The sequence below is a fragment of the Chelonia mydas genome, chromosome 21 (assembly GCF_015237465.2).
Source record: "Chelonia mydas isolate rCheMyd1 chromosome 21, rCheMyd1.pri.v2, whole genome shotgun sequence".
Taxonomy (NCBI): domain Eukaryota; kingdom Metazoa; phylum Chordata; order Testudines; family Cheloniidae; genus Chelonia; species Chelonia mydas.
The window spans coordinates 17,659,631-17,676,908 of NC_051261.2; the positions used below are offsets into that span (position 1 = coordinate 17,659,631).

A 17,278-nucleotide genomic window follows, 5' to 3' on the forward strand; every position below is an offset into this window, starting at 1 on the left:
AGTTAGAGCTGCTTAGATTTAACACTTCAGCACCTGAACGGTGGGGAGGGGAGGAAGTAGCTTCTGGTCTTCTATTATTTAACTAATTTTCCTCCACTCTTTGGCTTTGCATATCATCACAGCTGTGCTTCACCTACAAACTGCCAAGATGTCCAGGGTAGCAAAATACAGAAGGCAAGTCAGTGAAGATCCAGATATTGATAGCTTATTGTCTACTTTGTCTCCAGAGGAGATGGAAGAGCTAGAAAAGGAGTTGGATGTGGCTGATCCGGATGGAAACATCCCTTTGGGGCTCAGGCAGAGAAACCAAACTGACAAGCACTCAACTGGCTTATACAACCGAGAAGCAATGCTCAACTACTGTGAAAAGGAGACCAAGAAACTTATTCAGAGGGAACTGTCAGTGGACGTAAGTCACATCTGCCAGTATTTGAGTTGTAAACAGGGACATTTGGAGAGAACTCCATCAGGCTAGCTTAGGGGACAGAATGGAAACTAACATTTAGGAACAATTGGCATGTAGGAAAGTGAGCAGGCAAGTTCCATGGCTGGGTGCTGAGAAATCTAAATGGCATCCCTTTCTATTCAGGGGATGGGCAGATGCATTGGGAAGGGGTCAGGGAAATTCTTGAAATCCCAACATTATTCAGAAGTACAGAGGCCCTTGCTACTGCCTGAAATTTTTTTCTGTTTGACTCTGGTAATCACGAACTAATGTAAGGCTAACATCCTTTGCCAAGGCTTTTATGGGAGGCAGCTTTTCCCAACAGAACACACCTCAAGACTTCAGTGCATTAAAACAATCCACAGTTGTGTGTTCTCCACATTTGTTCTCTTTGGTTTTGGAGAATTCCACTACCCCAGTCTTTTCAGTTCATCATATACAAATATTGGAAAGATTTCTTAGAATAGCAGAAAAGATGGGTGGTGGGTTTGCTGTCCTATGAAAATCAGTGTCAGAAGTAGGTGTTGTAGTGCACTAAGCCAGGGGTTCTCAGACTTGTGTCCTGTGACCCCTTTCACACAGCAAGCCTCTGAGTGCGACCTCCTTTAGAAATTAATAACACTCTTTGATATATTTAACACCATTATAAATGCTGGAGGCAAAGCGGAGTTGGGGTGGAGGCTGACAGCTCACGACCCTCCATGTAATAACCTCCCAACCCCCAGTTTGAGAACCCTGCACTAAGCCATTTGGTTTGTGATTTTTGTTGTAAACATAATTCAACTGAAGTTCACTCTTTTGTTAGAGTTGGATTTATTTATGCTTCTTTTCTATTCATTTCTCTTTTTCTCTACCTGGAAAATCTCATCAGTTTCTCAGGTACTCTGAATTTCTCTCTTTCAATGGCTTGCTCTCAGCCCTGGTTCTGATGAGGAGTTTGGCTTGTGGTTTCTTTGTCATGTGCCTCCCATTCAAGGCTTCTTATAAGTAGCTTTGATGGAAGCCAATTCCATTTTTCTGCAACATTTATTACCCTATGGAGTAGAAATACACAGCATTTGCTTCAGCCTTGGGAGGGTGGGGAAATGTTGGCTCGTATTTGCCATTCTCTGCAAGGTTTGTTTTTTTTTTAATATGGCAAACTGGAGCCGCACCCAAAAGGGTGAATGATTGGTCCCTCTACTTGTCTTCAAGCTTCCATGTCCCAAGCCTGACTGTAGGTGCTGTAAAAGGACAGGACTGACGAAAAAAAAACAGTGTGAGCATAGTAAAGGCTTATGTGAAATACCCATTTTAACAGTCTGTATTGGCCCTAATTTCTTACTTGTTCCAATTTGTCCAGGGACACCTTGAATCTGCCAGCTCACAGCTGAGTAATCAAGCCCTAAACTAGACTGTAAACTCTTTGAGCTAGGGATTGTGTCTTATGTATTTGTACAGCATTTGAGCCTTTGAGCCATTCTGGTTGAGGCCTCTGGGTACTGCCAGAATATTGTAGATTTAGAAGGAACAAACAAGATATTTGCTAACTAAACGAAGAGTTCAATATTTCTCTCTCTCCCCACTCCCCATGGTTTGAATACCGCTGTGGGATTTGGTCTCACTCTGATGTGGCCTGGCAGTTTTTCTCTAGCAGGGCACTCACTGACTTCCACAATGATCTATATAGGACATTCTGTGTGGGTTGATGGACTTCTGCCCACTCCCAGAGACTGTACTTAACAACTCACTGCCTAGATACTATGGCTGTAAAGTACAGTTCACCTTAGTACCACAGGTCCAAATTTATTCTCTCACTTGCTGACTGGCATGTAATGGGAGATGTGCTCTTTGCAATGTAAACCAGGCAGAATGAATAATTCCTGTTACCATAAAACAAATAGTTGTGCAAAGAATGGAATCTTGAGTAGGAGTAGGGAGGTCATATTACCCCTGTGTTTGGGGCTGGAGCAACTACTACTGGAATCCTGTGTCCAGTTCTGGTGCTCACAATTCAAGAAGGATGTTGATAAACTGGAGAGGGTTTGGATAAGAGTCGTGAGAATGATTAAAGGATTAGAAACCCTGCCTTACTGTAAGAGAGGCAAGGAGTTCAATCTCAATAACAAAAGAAAAGGGTGACTTGATCACAGTCCATAAGGTCTAGATCAACAAAGGTCCTCGGGTGCCTAAGTCCAACTTAAGCACTGCTGACATTGTGTGTGCACCTCATGCTAGTGGTCAGGGCACTCAGCTGGGCTGGGGGAGACCCAGGTTCACATCCCTGTTCAGCCTGATTTGGAGAAGGGACTTGAACCTGGGTCTATACTAGGATGGCTTTTTGGTGTGTTGTTTTTGGATACATTTCACTCCTGCCCAGCTTAGGCAGCTTGTTGGCTTCTGAGATCCCTTTCTTGGATGTCTAATGCTCTCCACACATTGCATAGGGAGCCTGGACACCTAATGCAGGGCTAAGGATTCTGTGAGGTGGCTGGGCATCTTGGAGTTACACATTACAGTGCCTAAGTCCCTTTGTGGATTGAGTGCTAGGTACCTACATGGGGAAGAGCAATTTCATGACAGCGGGCTCTTCAGTCTAGCAGACACAGGTCTAACAAGATCCAATGGCTGGAAGGTGAAGCTAGACATTCAGTCTAGAAATAAGGTGCAATTTTTTTACAGTGAGAGTAATTAACCATTGGAACAACTTACCCAGGGCTGTGGTGGGTTCTCCATCACTCGCAATTTAAAAATCAAGATGATGTTTTTCTAAAAGATCTGCTCTAGTTTAAATAGAGGAATTAATTCAGTCCATTGGCCTGTGTTATGCAGAAGGTCAGACTAGATGATTACTGCCTGGCTTTATGGTCTATGAATCTACAAAATGATGTTAGGAAGGGCTTGCGACAGTCAGCATTCTGCAATGGCATGCAGACAACCCAAGTTCACAGTGAGCATTCAAGAGCTGTCATTTGGAAAGCCTAAATAATCAGGCTGCATGAGATGCGCTGGTTCTCAATAGATTGTAAGAAGACTTCTGCTACTTCTTGCATTTGGCATCTATGGTGATGGCACATAGTTTTTATTCACAGGCAACACTAACCCTGAGCTGGAGTTAGATGAGAAAGTATCTGTAATAAAAAGGAAGAGAAAGGAAAACGTGATTTTCGAAAACTAGAAAGCTAGGAATGTTGTCATTAAGGCTAAACTTTAAATAAGTTGGAAAATATGCAAATTCACCCAAGGGGTGTGTGTGTGTGTTGTGGGGGAAGGACTTTTTGGTGGAGTGGGTGAGGGGAAGGACTGTGGGAGTGACTCACTTTTCAGAGTAGAAGTGCACAGTAAGAAGAGATTTGAAGGAGAACAGCGAGGTTAGTTGCTCTGTGGCTGGAAGGATGGGGCTATGGTCCTGGCGTCTTGAGGGTGCTGTTTTCTCTCTAAGCTGACCCGCAGTAACTTTAGGCTGTGGAAGACAAAGCTTGTTGGCTGTTGGTCAAACTCTTTGGTAAAATTGGCCCAGTTAGATTGCATTGCAGTAATTGGATATTGTGGAGCTAACTTACTTCTTCTATTTCCATCCCTGGAGGGAAAGAAAAAAATATCCCTCAACCCCTTCCCCCTCTTGGCATTGTTAGGAACTGGAAATTAGCACTTGTAAAATACCAAGTCCCAGCACTAGTAGTTCAGTGCCTTCTGCTCTTTCGTGGGCCACACAGATCGGGAGAGAGCTCATACGACCACAGTGGCTGTCACCGAAAACAGGCCACTTTTGTTACTCTCTAGAATGTAGGAGGCATGTACAGAATTACTATTATTTTGTTAGACAGCTTTAGCATACTGGACACAGTTGGAGCTTTCTGATTTGCTCTCTGTGTTATCAGTTAATACCATGGCAATAGTGCCCAGTGACTACACAAATCATTTTCCCTGTGTTTAGATTTTATATCATGATTATCTTTGGCTGTACATTTGGAGCTACTATTGGATCTTGTGGAGCTTTGTGCTTTACAAGCCCCCATGTATTCTCCCTGCACACCCTGGTCTCATGCTCCTGATTAAATAAATCAAGCAAAAATGTTACAAGCAGAAAACAGAATTGAAAGCATGGGTGAGGAAGGGATGGGGCAAGGACCAACAAGGGAAGGGCATAAAGTTTCTTTTGACTGTAATGACTGTAGAAACATCTTAAAGATTTTACTATCTATTGGGTCTCAGTTTCCAGTAACTGGAAATGAGACCAGGTTTTTTTCTTCCTTAAACTATAGAAAGTGCCTGAATCCAAAACACTGTAGAAAAGGGACACGGATGTTAAATATCCAGGGGATTTTCTTTCTAGCTCCACGTTAGAATCTCATGCTGCATGACATTATTGCTAAGCAGCTAATTTTGCAAAGCGACATGGGAGTTCACAGGTCCAATGACAGGCAATACAGAGCCCTCATGACCTGCCCAGAGCTTGCCTGGTTTTGTTTAACATTCCAGTGCCTTTAACAAGGATTACAGGAGGAAGGCTGTACACGCTAACCCAGGCAGTGGCGAGAATTTTGTTGATATCTTAAATATGTACCTTTTAAAGCGATACTGACTAGACTGCTAGGCTAAAATGATACTTACCAATGGGGCTGTGGATTGTAGACATGTTGCAATTTTCCTGCCACCCCCACCCCCATTCTTCTTAGTAGCAGAGTATTAATATTTATGAGAACTCTTTGAAGCACTTGGAGACCATTCTAGCTCTGCTGTAGCCCTTGTTTGGGAAGAACTGATCACTTTTCCTGGATCTGGCAAAATATACAGGAGCAAACTGTGGTATTGTACAGAGAGGGCTTCAGCCCTGCTAACCCTTGAAGTATCTCTTGAACTGATTTTTGTTTTCTGAGGACTAGCTCCAGACATCCCAAATGCCTGCTGAATCTTGGAGGAGTGAGGTGAAAAGGGCAAACTTGAGTAACCATGAAGATGTTTATAAACAACCCAAAATAGAAGTGAGCTTCTCTGCACTGGGGAGCCAAGTCCACATCTTGGTTATGCATTAATGAACCTTTGTTTCCTGTTGCTAGTGAGTGAAAATATCTCCCAGTTCAGTCATTAGCCTTAGGCACTTGTCTCTCTTTAGAAGCACTTAACAGAACCTCAGACCTGCACAGAGATCCATGTATCAGGGGGCTTATGTGAAAGTAGGCATTGAGGTGAAATTTAGGTCAGGGATCTACAAAAAGATTTTCAATATCAGAGGGCTCTTTAATCCAGCAGACAAAGGCAGCACAAGATCCAATGGCTAGAAGCTGAAGCAGGCTAGAGATGTGGTGCACATTTTTAATGGTGAGGGTAATTAACCGTTGGCATAGTGTACCTAGGGAGACATGATGGATTCTCCATTGCTGGAAGTCTTTAACCAGGATTGGATGGCTCTTTCTAAAAAATAAGCTCTAATTCAATCACAAACTATGGGCTCAATGCAGGAATCACTAAGTGAAATTCACTGGCATATATATGGGGGGGTTGTTCTTGTGGGGATAGTGTTGCTGAGCACCAGGAATTGTGCTTTGGGTTTCCTTGGCTCTCTCTCTCTCTCTAGTTTTGGGGCTTGAGGAACTGAATAAAGAGTTGTCCTGCTGGGTTCTGTCTAGAGTGATTTCTGCTAACTATTTGCCAGACCTCTCCTCTTCGTTTATGTTCTGCACACACGTTATCTCTGGGGACCTGCCCCAGAGCATCCCATAGTCCATTAATCAAGACTCTGAGGTTCAATTCCCTGCTCCACAGAGTGGGGAATTGCACATGTGTCTCCCTTGTCCTGGTGAGTGTGTGAACCAGTAGGCTAAAAGCTGTTGCTACTTCTCCCTCTTCTCCAGTCTGTTTGGGGAAGTTGAGGCATGCTCTGAGCATGCCTTCTGAATTGGGCCCCCAGGCAAGAGGAGGGGAATAACTAGTTTGAAGATCCCACTGGACCTTGGGCAGGCGGTAGGCACACAACCTCACTGGCAGAAACATTGGCACTAGGGTCTCCAGGCATCCGTTTTTTGACCAGAACGCCCAGTCGAAAAGGGACCCGGTTCCCCATTCCTGGCCAATGGGAGCTGCAGGGGGTGGTGCCTGAGGTCAGGGGCAGCACGCAGAGCTTCTTGGCCATCCCTAGACCTAGGAGCCAGAGGGACATGCTGGCTGCTTCCCAGGAGCCACATGAAGTGAGTGGTGCCTGGAGCCTGCACCTCTCACCCCCTCCCATGCCCCAACCCTCTGCCCCAGCCCTGAGCCCCCTCCCACACTCCAAAACCCTTGGCCCAGCTCAGAGCCCCCTCCTGCACCCCAAACCCCTCATCCCAAGCCCCACCCCAGAGCCCGCACCCCCAGCCAGAGCCTTCGCCCCCTCTCACACCCCAACTCCCTGCCCCAGCTCAGACCCAAACTCCCTCCCAGAGCCCGCACCCTGCGCGCCCTCTCTCACCCCAACCCCCTGCCCCAGCACCTGAGCCACCTCCCACACCCAAGCTCCCTCCTGGAGCCCACACCCCTTCCCACACTCCAAATGCCTCGGCCCCAGCCCAGAGCCCTCTCCTGCACCCCAAACTCCTCATCCCTGGACCCACCCCAGAGGCCACACCCCCAGTTGGAGCCCTCACTCCCTCCTGCACCCCAGCCCCCTGCCTCAGCCTGGAGCCCCCTCCCGTACCCTGAACCCCTCATTTCTGGCCCCACTCCAGTGCCCACACCCCCAGCCCAGAGCCCTCACCCCCTCCTGCACCCCAACCCCTGCCCAGCCCGGCGAAAATGTGTGAGCGAGGGTGTGGGAGAGCGAGCAACAGAGGGAAGGGGGATGGAGTAGAAGGGGCAGAGCAGGGCAAGGATGTTTGGTTTTCTGCAATCAGAAAGTTGGCAATCCTAATCGGCACCTTCAAGGCTAGGTGGCAGCTGAGCAGGGATTTTGAGAATCTCGGTTGTGTCTAAATGTTGGACTTAGGCCTAAAGTGTCAGGTAGGTTCGTAAGTCGCATTGTGGATCTCTCTCTAGGAGTATATCTACCCCTTCTCTTGCTATTTGCCTTTACAGCAGAAACCCATGGGCCTTGGTGTTTCCTCCACGCTCCATGGCAATGGATTGATGACTCTTTGCTTTGCCTCTCTGCCCCTTTTTACACTTGGTGGAAATTTTAGTTTCTCCTTTAGAGTCCCCATCCATCCACAGCCTCACTCACAACAACAAGCCTATGCTTTTCACACCAGCCTGGGCAGAGACTGCATCTTCTCCTATGTGTGAAAGGTGCGAGCACATTGGGGCACTATCCTAGTACCAAAAATAAATACTGTTTTATGGGGGTTCTCTTCTCCCAAACCGCACCGTTAGAGACTTCTGATCAGCAACCGGCTTTCCAGTCACAGAGCCTGTAAAAGCTGCCCCAAACATAAGCCAGAAGGAATGGAGTTTTCCCTGAGTAAGCACTTTGGGATTTGGCACTGGAATAGCAGGGGCTTCTGAAAGCCAGGAGTGAAGCTCATTGTGGGACCAGGAGTGTTCAGAGTGGACAGACTCCCATTTCAGAGCAATTAAACCTTCGAGAGCCTCCTATTGCTCACATGTCCCATGCCCTACAGGAGGTTTTGTCTGAACCAACATGCTTGAGGATTTCCCTATGCTTTGGGGCAATACAGTTTATCTTTTGTTAAATAACATTGCTGCTGGGCAGAACTTTGCTCTTCCATACCATGTTTCGATATTAACAATTATTGAAAAGGGATCTCAGAAGTAGTTTACGTACTCCAAATGTACTGCATTTGAAGAGTCTAGCTTTCAGAGGATGGTTGGAGAATGTAGAGCAATGGAAACATTGGGTGTTAGCCCTAACTGGTGTAATATTGGCTGAAAATCTCCTTTTATTTTGACTGGATTGCCCCAAGGAACCAATTCTAAGAGAGGCACCAATATATGAAAACAATATTCAGTTGGAGAGCAGCAGTCTAGAGCCCCAACAACATACACTTGAGTTCCCGATAAAGGTCTCCCAAAGGTTCCTACTACTCTCTCTGAATTCTTACTTGGGCTGGTGCAGTACTTCATGCTGTGCATTTCTGAATACAGGATTTATGCTTGTGTCATCTTTGGGAGACAATGCCACCAAAAGCTAAATCTACAAAACTTTAACTCTGTGTAGAAGCTGCGGAGAGCCAAGAGATTTTCTTAAATTTCATGGGCGTACTCCTGAGCTTGCTATTTTTTTTTGACACTGTTTAGAAAAAACATGCTCCAGACTTGGGTAGCTGGGACAGATTTGAGGGAAATCATAAAAGAAGAAAACAAATGGTTGTATCATTTTCTAAACATGTTAAGGATTTTGTGACTAACACTGATGCATTTAAACTCTGCTACTTTGTTTACCAGCCGTTTCTGTAGACTTGCCAGGCATGTTCCTTCATCAACTCTGGCGACCATCTCTCTCTTTCTCCCCTCCCCCAACACACACTTCTTCTCCCGTAGACCTTGCTCTGGGCATTGTCATGGTCTCATGTAACCTCACTGTCTGGTGTTCATTTAGCCTGGTCTGCAAGGCAAGCAATAGGCTGTAGCATTGACCATGGGGATGTGTGAGGTTACCCTCACCAGCTGCATGTGGATCACCCCCTTTCTGTGAAATTGGGGAAGGAGAACAGATGCTGCTATGGGTCCAGGAATCAGGGAGAGGCAGTGGGACATGCATCCCCCCAACTAACACACAGAGAGCGCACTGAAAAGTGAATGCAGACTGACAGGACACTAATGTGTGTCTGTTCTGGATAGGGGCTATTCCAGCAGACAGCAGCTGGAGATGGAACAGGCAGTGACCACTCACAATCCCAGGTTGCCTATATGTCTCTTTCTTACAACAATTTTTACAAAACACCAAAACAAAGCCTTTGGAGAAACATTCTCTAACAATCCAGAATAGAACAACTAATCCCCTTTCTTTCTCTATTAACTTTAATTGTAGGGAATTAAATCCACTCCAGCTTCTGGAATATGGAATAGGCAGGGTATCATAACCTACAATCAGTTCTTTAAAAAGAGGGGAAAGGCACTTGAGACTTTGTAGGCATGATATCTTGCTGTCTGCAATACCTGTTTGTGTCTTCAGATCCTTTAGAAAATACAGATACTTTGCACTATATGGCTATATTAGTAGAAAAGATTTTTTTTTTGAGGGGCTCATTTCATCTTTGTTCACCTAACTTCTTGATTATCAAACAGAAAATAATATGTTTTATTATATTAAATTGCTCATAAATGGAGTTCACCAGCAGCAAAAATGTGCAGCTGATCAGTTTTACACTCGCCCTGTAACTGCAGAGAAGAGCACACATGGGTTCAGTTCTCAGCCATTCTATAGCTGGTTGCAGAACAGACACACATCCCGTACTCTCTGTTATGAATCATAGACTATCAGGGTTGGAAGGGACCTCAGGAGGTCATCTAGTCCAACCCCCTGCTCAAAGCAGAACCAACACCAACTAAATCATTCCAGCCAGGGTAACCCATTCCAGTGCTTCACCACCCTCCTAGTGAAATAATGTTTCCTAATATCCAATCTAGACACCCCCCACACTGCAACTTGAGACCATTGCTTCTTCTTCTGTCATCTGCCACCACTGAGAACAGCCGAGCTCCATCCTCTTTGGAACCCCCCTTCAGGTAGTTGAAGGCTGCTATCAAATCCCCCCTCACTCTTCTCTTCTGCAGATTAAACAAGCCCAATTCCCTCAGCCTCTCCTCGTAAGTCATGTGCCCCAGCCCCCTGACAGTTTTCATTGCCCTCCGCTGGACTCTCTCCAGTTTGTCCACATCCTTTCTGTAGTGCATTGCAATGAGGACTATGAGCTCCTAGACAGCTAAGGAAGAGCACAATGGTCTGGTTAAAAAGGGAAAGGGCAAACTATGGAAATAGGAAAAGTTTGTAGTTTAATGAAAAGCAGGAACAATTAGGATGATATGCACACAGATATGAACTGCATTTTCATGTTTCAGAGTAACAGCCGTGTTAGTCTGTATTCGCAAAAAGAAAAGGAGGACTTGTGGCACCTTAGAGACTAACCAATTTATTTGAGCATGAGCTTTCGTGAGCTACAGCTCACTTCATCGGATGCATACTGTGGAAATCGCAGAAGACATTATATACACAGAGACCATGAAACAATACCTCCTCCCACCCCACTCTCCTGCTGGTAATAGCTTATCTAAAGTGATCATCAAGTTGGGCCATTTCCAGCACAAATCCAGGTTTTCTCACCCTCCGCGTAAATGCTGTGTAAGACAATGGCATAAAAATATTTTGTTTCTAATTCTATTAGGAAAAGGGCCATTTGCAGGGTTTGTGTTTTCCAAAGGAACTTGGTGAGTTGCAGTATAAAGTTTGGCCAGAGGTTCTTAGGATGTTCCAAAAACAAACTTCCTAGCTGAAAAACGTTAGTTCCATCTAAGGGCACAAATGGAGGGAGAAAATGGTTCTGAATTTCTAACCAAACTATAAAAGCATCTTCATTCCATATTTACATATAGGACAGCTATATAGGACTGCAGTGAAATACATGGAGACACTGTATTGTTTAATTTATATGGACTGAGTTGCCACTGATGAGGGAATTGTGTTCATTTTCTATTTATGGTTAGCTGGAAGTTGACTTATAGAGCAGAAAGGGAATTCAGATGCTTTATGTATCCCTTCTCCCCTCAGCATTATTACGTCATTCATACATTAAAATGGCCTCTCTGACTCAACTCCCGATGGGGCAGTCACACGGAACCAGCTGTGTCACTCAATCTTCCCCATGTCTCAGTGGGCACCATGGCACTTCGGAGCATGCATCCTCTCACGCTGTATTTCATAGGAGATGACATTTTCAGGGCAATTATATCTTCCCCCATGGTAACATGTGCAGTGTGGGGATCAAATGAAGAGGATTCTTTTCAAATATTTCCAAACCAATTGTGTATTGATGGTGGCAAAACATCATCATGGTGAAATATCACATGATGAAACTACATGATCCCTTCTCAGTTCTCTCACTACCTTTACCAAAAGCTTAGTGGCAAATAGGGATAAATAACACCCACGGAATTCCTAGGAAACAGCTAAATTGAAGAAATAAGGCAATGAAGGGGACCCTGAACATACCACCTCCTGCTGAGAGAACCAAGATCAGGTCACTTCTGGTTAGGACTTTCATACTTGTGGAAGAGCCATGTTTCCATCTGACTCATTATCAGGCCAGATTGAGCAGAACTGGAACCAGATATGTCACTTGTACTCATCTGTTCTGAATGTGCTGTAAAATGCGAGGAATTAGGTGAGTACAGTTTGCACAGCAATGGACCCGCCGAAGAGGAAACGTAAACAGACCAGTTATTGGCAAGCATGATCAGGCTGAATTGGTAGGTGCCAAGACACTTGGAACAAGCCAGAGCCCAGCACTTTTAGAAGCTTTAATCTCCATAGGCCACCTCTCCAGATGAAGATAACTGCAGTTTGTTTCATTTGATGCAAAAGTCTCACCTCTTGGCCCACAGACCATGTGGCCCTTCATTTGGATAACCCTGCTTTATTTAAGTATCATGTTCTGGATAAAAGTTTCAGAAGTTCCCAAAATCTAGGGCCTCCAAGGTATTTAGGTGCATAACTGGGGGAGGAGAAAAATAGGCTTTTCTTATAACCTCTATCCCAGTGCACAACGATATCAACGACATGAAAGAGAATCTCTTGCTGACCTCCCCACCCTCAAAGAAGTAACACAAGCTATTATGCAAACTAAGAAGAACAAGGCAGCAGGGCCAGATGGCATACCAGCTGTGGTCTACAAGTTTGGAGGTGAAGAACTGGTAACGAAGCTCCACAAACTTTTTCTTCTTATCTGGTATAATAAGAAGATTCCAGAAGACTTGAGAAATGCTAACATTGTTATAATCTTTAAGAAAGGAGATAAGTCAGAGTGTGGAAACTATCGAGGCATTGCCTTGCTATCTACAACAGGGAAAATTCTTGCCTGTATCCTCTTAAACCGATTACTTCCCCTTTCTGAGGAAATATTGCCGGAATCTCAGTGTGGTTTTAGACCATCCCAGGGACAACAGACATAATCTTCATTGCCTGCCAAATTCAGGAAAAGTCTCAGGAGCAAAATCAGGACCTGTACATGGCCTTCATCATTTTGACAAAGGCCTTTGACTCTGTCAATCACAAAGCCCTGCGGAAGGTGCTGGCCAGATTTGGCTACCCTCCAAAATTTATTAAGGCCCTCAGGCTTCTCCATGATCAGATGACTGCCATGGTTCTCTGTAATGGCCTAGAGACGGAGCCTTTCATCATCAAAACGGGGGTTAAGCAAGGATGTGTTATTGCCCCAACACTGTTCTACATCTATTTAGCAGTCATTTTGGTCCTTGTTAAAGATCACCTCCCGAATGGAGTTGACATTCAATACAGAATGGATGGGCGGGTCTTTAATCTTCAACGTCTCCTCGAAGTCTAAAGTCCTCAGGGTGTCCATTACTGATCTTCAGTATGCTGATGACTGTGCTATCCTCATGCACACTGAGAATGACCTTCAGTCTACACTGGATTTTTTTGCACAAGCTTACCGAAGCCTAGGACTCTCACTCAATATTGAAAAGCAACCTGCTTCTGGGCTTGCACATGACCCACTACAAATCACCATTGAGGGACAGACTTTGGAGACAGTCGAGCACTTTTGTTACCTCAGTAGCCAACTTTCTCAAAACACAAAAATCAACAGTGACATCCAGTACAGGATCCAGCGCACAAGTGCTTCCTTTGGGAAATTGCTCCAACGTGTTTTTACGGACCATGATCTATGGCAGGACACCAAGCTCCAGGCCTATAAGACAATTGTTGTTCATTCACTCCTCTATGGATGCAAAACCTGGGTGACCTATAGACAGCACCTCAAAAGTGGTACCTCCAGCGATGCCTCTAGAAGCTCCTTCGCGTCAAGTGGCAAGATAGCTGAACGAACGCCAGCATCCTCGCTGAAGCCAGTGTCACCAGCTCTGAAAATAATGATCCTCCTGCACAAACTTCACTGGGCTGGAGATTTTGTGCGGGTGCCAGAATCTCGCCTCCCAAACAAGTCCTCTACTCTCAGCTCACCCATGTTCAGAGATCCTGAGGTGATCATAGGAAACGCTACAAAGACACACTGAAAGCACATCTTAAGAAAAAGACATCACAACCTGGGAAGAGCAAGCCACCAACCGACCGCAGTGGTGCCATATCCTTCATCAGGCAGTGTCCCGCTTCGAGGAGAAGCGCCTTGCCCTTGAAGCTGAAGAGAGAGAGAGAGAAGGAAGGAAAAAGAAAAAACTTTCTCCCAGCAGGCAGCTGGCCTGCCACAAAATGTCTGTACTTACTGTGGGTGGATCTGTGGTTCCAGGATCGGACTCCTGAGTTATCTCAGGGCCATATATAAATCCGTGGTTGAGATCACCCTCGAATCAAGGGATTGCCAATCAACTCAATGGACAGCACACTCACCTGGGATGTTCAGTTCAGTTCAGTTTCCCCCTCCGTGTGATGAGGAGAAAGGATTTGAATAGGGGTCCCCCACCTCACAAGTGAGTGCCCTAAGCACTGGACTATGGCATAGTCTGAAGCGGGTCTCCCTCAGCCTCTCTTGTTGACTATTAACCAGGCCAGGGACAGAGCGCAAATGACTCCAGTGGGTAGGACACAACTGACTCATTCTCACTCTGTCACTCTGTCTCCAATTAATTTTGTAACTAAAGGGTCTTCAGGAGGACAGAGTGGGAGAGCCCCACATAGGAATATCCCAGAGCACCATGGTTAGGGTTCTCAAGTCATTCTGTGCATCTGGGTCTCAGGCAAAAGTGTTTACGGTCCAGGTTTCCAAAGGTATTTAGGCACCCAAAGATGCAGATAGGTGCCCAGTGGGATTTCAGAAGTGCCTGACTCCCTAGGAGCCTACGCAGTGCAGACAGTCCCACTAGATGGGCATCTTCATCTTTAGGCACCTCAATATCTTTAAAAATCTGGTCCTAAGGCAGTTTTGAAAATAGTACTGTCTATCCCTACTGAACCTCCCATGCCTCCTCATTCCAAGGTGGTATTCCCGCTAATCCTCACCTTCTGGGCCAATGTGTCTTTCATTTGCCCTTGGCACCAGAAACAAGGGCTGGCACAGGTGGCTCTGCCAGTGCCTATTCATGACTATCCTTCTTGCAAAAAAAATCCAACTCCAAATAGCCTCCTGAATTTAATTTGTGTTTCCTAATTCAGAGATTTCAAGGCCAGAAGGGACCATTGTGATCATCTAGTCCAGAGGTGGGCAAACCACGGCCTGCGGGCGACATCCGGCCCGTGGGACTGTCCTGCCCAGCCCTTGAGCTCCTGGCCGGGGAGGCTAGCCCCTGGCCCCTCCCCTGGTGTCCTCTCTCCCCCGCAGCCTCAACTCGCTGTGCCACCAGCACTCTGGGCGGCGGGGCTGTGAGCTCCTGCCGGGCAGCGCAGCGGTGTGGCTGGCTCCGGCCGGGCAGCGTGGCTGCCAGACATGCTGCTCTGAGCGGCATGGCAAGGGAATGGGGAGCGGGGAGTTGGATAAGGGGCAGGGGGTTCCAGGGGGCAGTCAGGGGACAGGGAGCAAGGGGCAGTTGGATGGAGCAGAGGTTCGGTGGGGCGGTCAGGGGATGGGGAACAGGGGGGTTGGATAGGCGTGGGAGTCCCGGGAGGCCTGTCAGGGGGCGGGGGGTGGTTAGGGGCAGGGGGTCTCAAGAGGGGGTGGTCAGGGGACAAGGAGCAGGGGGGGTTGGATGGGTCGGGGGTTCTGAGGGGGGCAGTCAGGGGGCAGGAAGTGGGAGGGGGCGGATAGGGGTCGGGGGCCAGGCTGTTTGGGGAGGCACAGCCTTCCCTACCCGGCCCTCCATACAGTTTTGGAATCCTGATGTGACCCTCAGGCCAAAAAGTTTGCCTATCCCTGATCTAGTCTAACCCCCTGTCTAACACAGACCAAAGAACTGCCCCACAATAATTCCTAGAGCAGATCTGTTACACAAACATCCAATCTTTATTTTAAAATTGTCATTGATGGAGAATCCACCACAACCCTTAGTTAGAGTAACCACTGCAACAATTTACCATTAAAAAATTATGCCTTATTTCCAGTCTGAATTTGTCTAGATTCAGCTTCATAGAATCATAGAATATCAGGGTTGGAAGGGACCTCAGGAGGTCATCTAGTCCAATGCCCTGCTCAAAGCAGGACCAATCCCCAACTAAATCATCCCAGCCAAGGCTTTGTCAAGCCTGGCCTTAAAAACCTCTAAGGAGGGAGATTCCACCACCTCCCTAGGTAACCCATTCCAGTGCTTCACCACCCTCATAGTGAAATAGTGTTTCCTAATATCCAACCTAGACCTCCCCCATTGGCTTTCAGCCATTGGATCATGTTAGACTTCCTCTACTAGATTGAAGAGCCCATTATTATATTTGTTCCCCATGTAGGTACTTATAAACTCTAATTAAGTCAGTCCTTAACCTTCCCTTTGTTAAGCTAAGTAGATTGAGCTCCTTGAGTCTGTCACTATAAGGCAGGTTTTCTAATCCTTTCATCATTCTTGTGGCTCTTCTCTGAACCCTCTGCAATTTTCCAACATCCTTCTTGAATTGTGGACACCAGAACTGGACACAGGATTCTAGCAGCGGTCGCAGCAGTGCCATTTTTAATTTAATTTTGTTTTTATTTAATTACTTACGCAGTTCCATTTCCACAGCATCTAAACACCCCACATTCAATTTAAATTCAACACATATGAGTTGGCCAAATGACGGACTTGTAATGATACATCACCCAGGCATGCTGCGATGGTAAATTCTTAGTACAGAATTGGAGCTGACAGCAACACAGTGCCTCAGAGGCTGGCAAATCTGAGTTCCAATGATCAGAGAGATCAGATTCTGCAGGGGAAAGCTCTACACTGGAACCCCACCTGGATGATTCATTTCTAGGCTCTGGGAAGGGACATACTCATTGCCGGCACCACCTAATGGTCAGGGGGGTGTGAGGGAGGTTATCTTCCTCCCAGGCATCCTCCTTTCTTGCTACTGCCCGCCCTGTGTCACTCTTTGCTTCCAGTGACTCAGCCCTCCAACCAGGTCTTGTGTTCAAATCCACCCCTTTTGGGGTGTATATAAGAGTCCAATAACAGGGAAGTCTTTGGGATAACCAGGAGATTCAGGGCTTCCCCCTTGGGCTAGGGTCTTATGGTCCAAACCCTTGTATCTTCAGGGTCTTCCTCCAACTAGGGTTCCCGCATCAGGGACAGATCTTCTGTAGTTGTCCCTTCCTAGGGGTTGACAGTAGAGCCTGGCCCACCCTCTCTACCAGGCTCTGATCCAGGTCCCAGTGGCAGATAGCTAAGTCCTGCGCCCTGGAGTGCTCTGCAGCTGCCTCCTGGATCATACCCTCCCAATCCCCTCTCCTCCCACCAAGGAAAGACAAGAACTAAACACCACGCTAGAGTCTCTGGCCTTCAGAGAAGCACAGGTCCCTTCTTTGTGGGCTCAGTCAGATCGCTACAGCCAGGCCTCAGGCAGCAAGGGCTCCTGAGGTGCAGGTCAGCTCAGCTCCCCTGTTGGCCAGTCACTGAGCCACTCTGCCCCCCCGTACACTCCTTTTCCAGCCTGTGACAGGATGGTGAGGTGGCAGCACCTGGGTCCAGAGTAGCTCTTTAGCCCCTTTCTTTCCAGTGCGGGATTTGTACACCCCATCTCAGGAACCAACAGCAACCATGTCCTGTATTCATAACAGCCACAATGGGACAAACAACCAGGGATAAAAGCAGACTCACAGATCTTTGGAC

The 17,278-nt window shown here is 46.6% G+C and overlaps 1 protein-coding gene across 1 annotated transcript in view; it reads left to right on the forward strand.

Moving 5' to 3' along the window:
* The window catches only part of LMOD1 (leiomodin 1), a 53,439-nt gene continuing 36,161 nt past the window's right edge, over positions 1 to 17,278 (forward strand). The window contains exon 1 of the mRNA XM_007057907.4: positions 1 to 409. Coding sequence (XP_007057969.2) covers positions 149 to 409 — 261 coding nt within the window. The 5' untranslated portion in view covers positions 1 to 148. The remainder of the gene's footprint in view (positions 410 to 17,278) is intronic.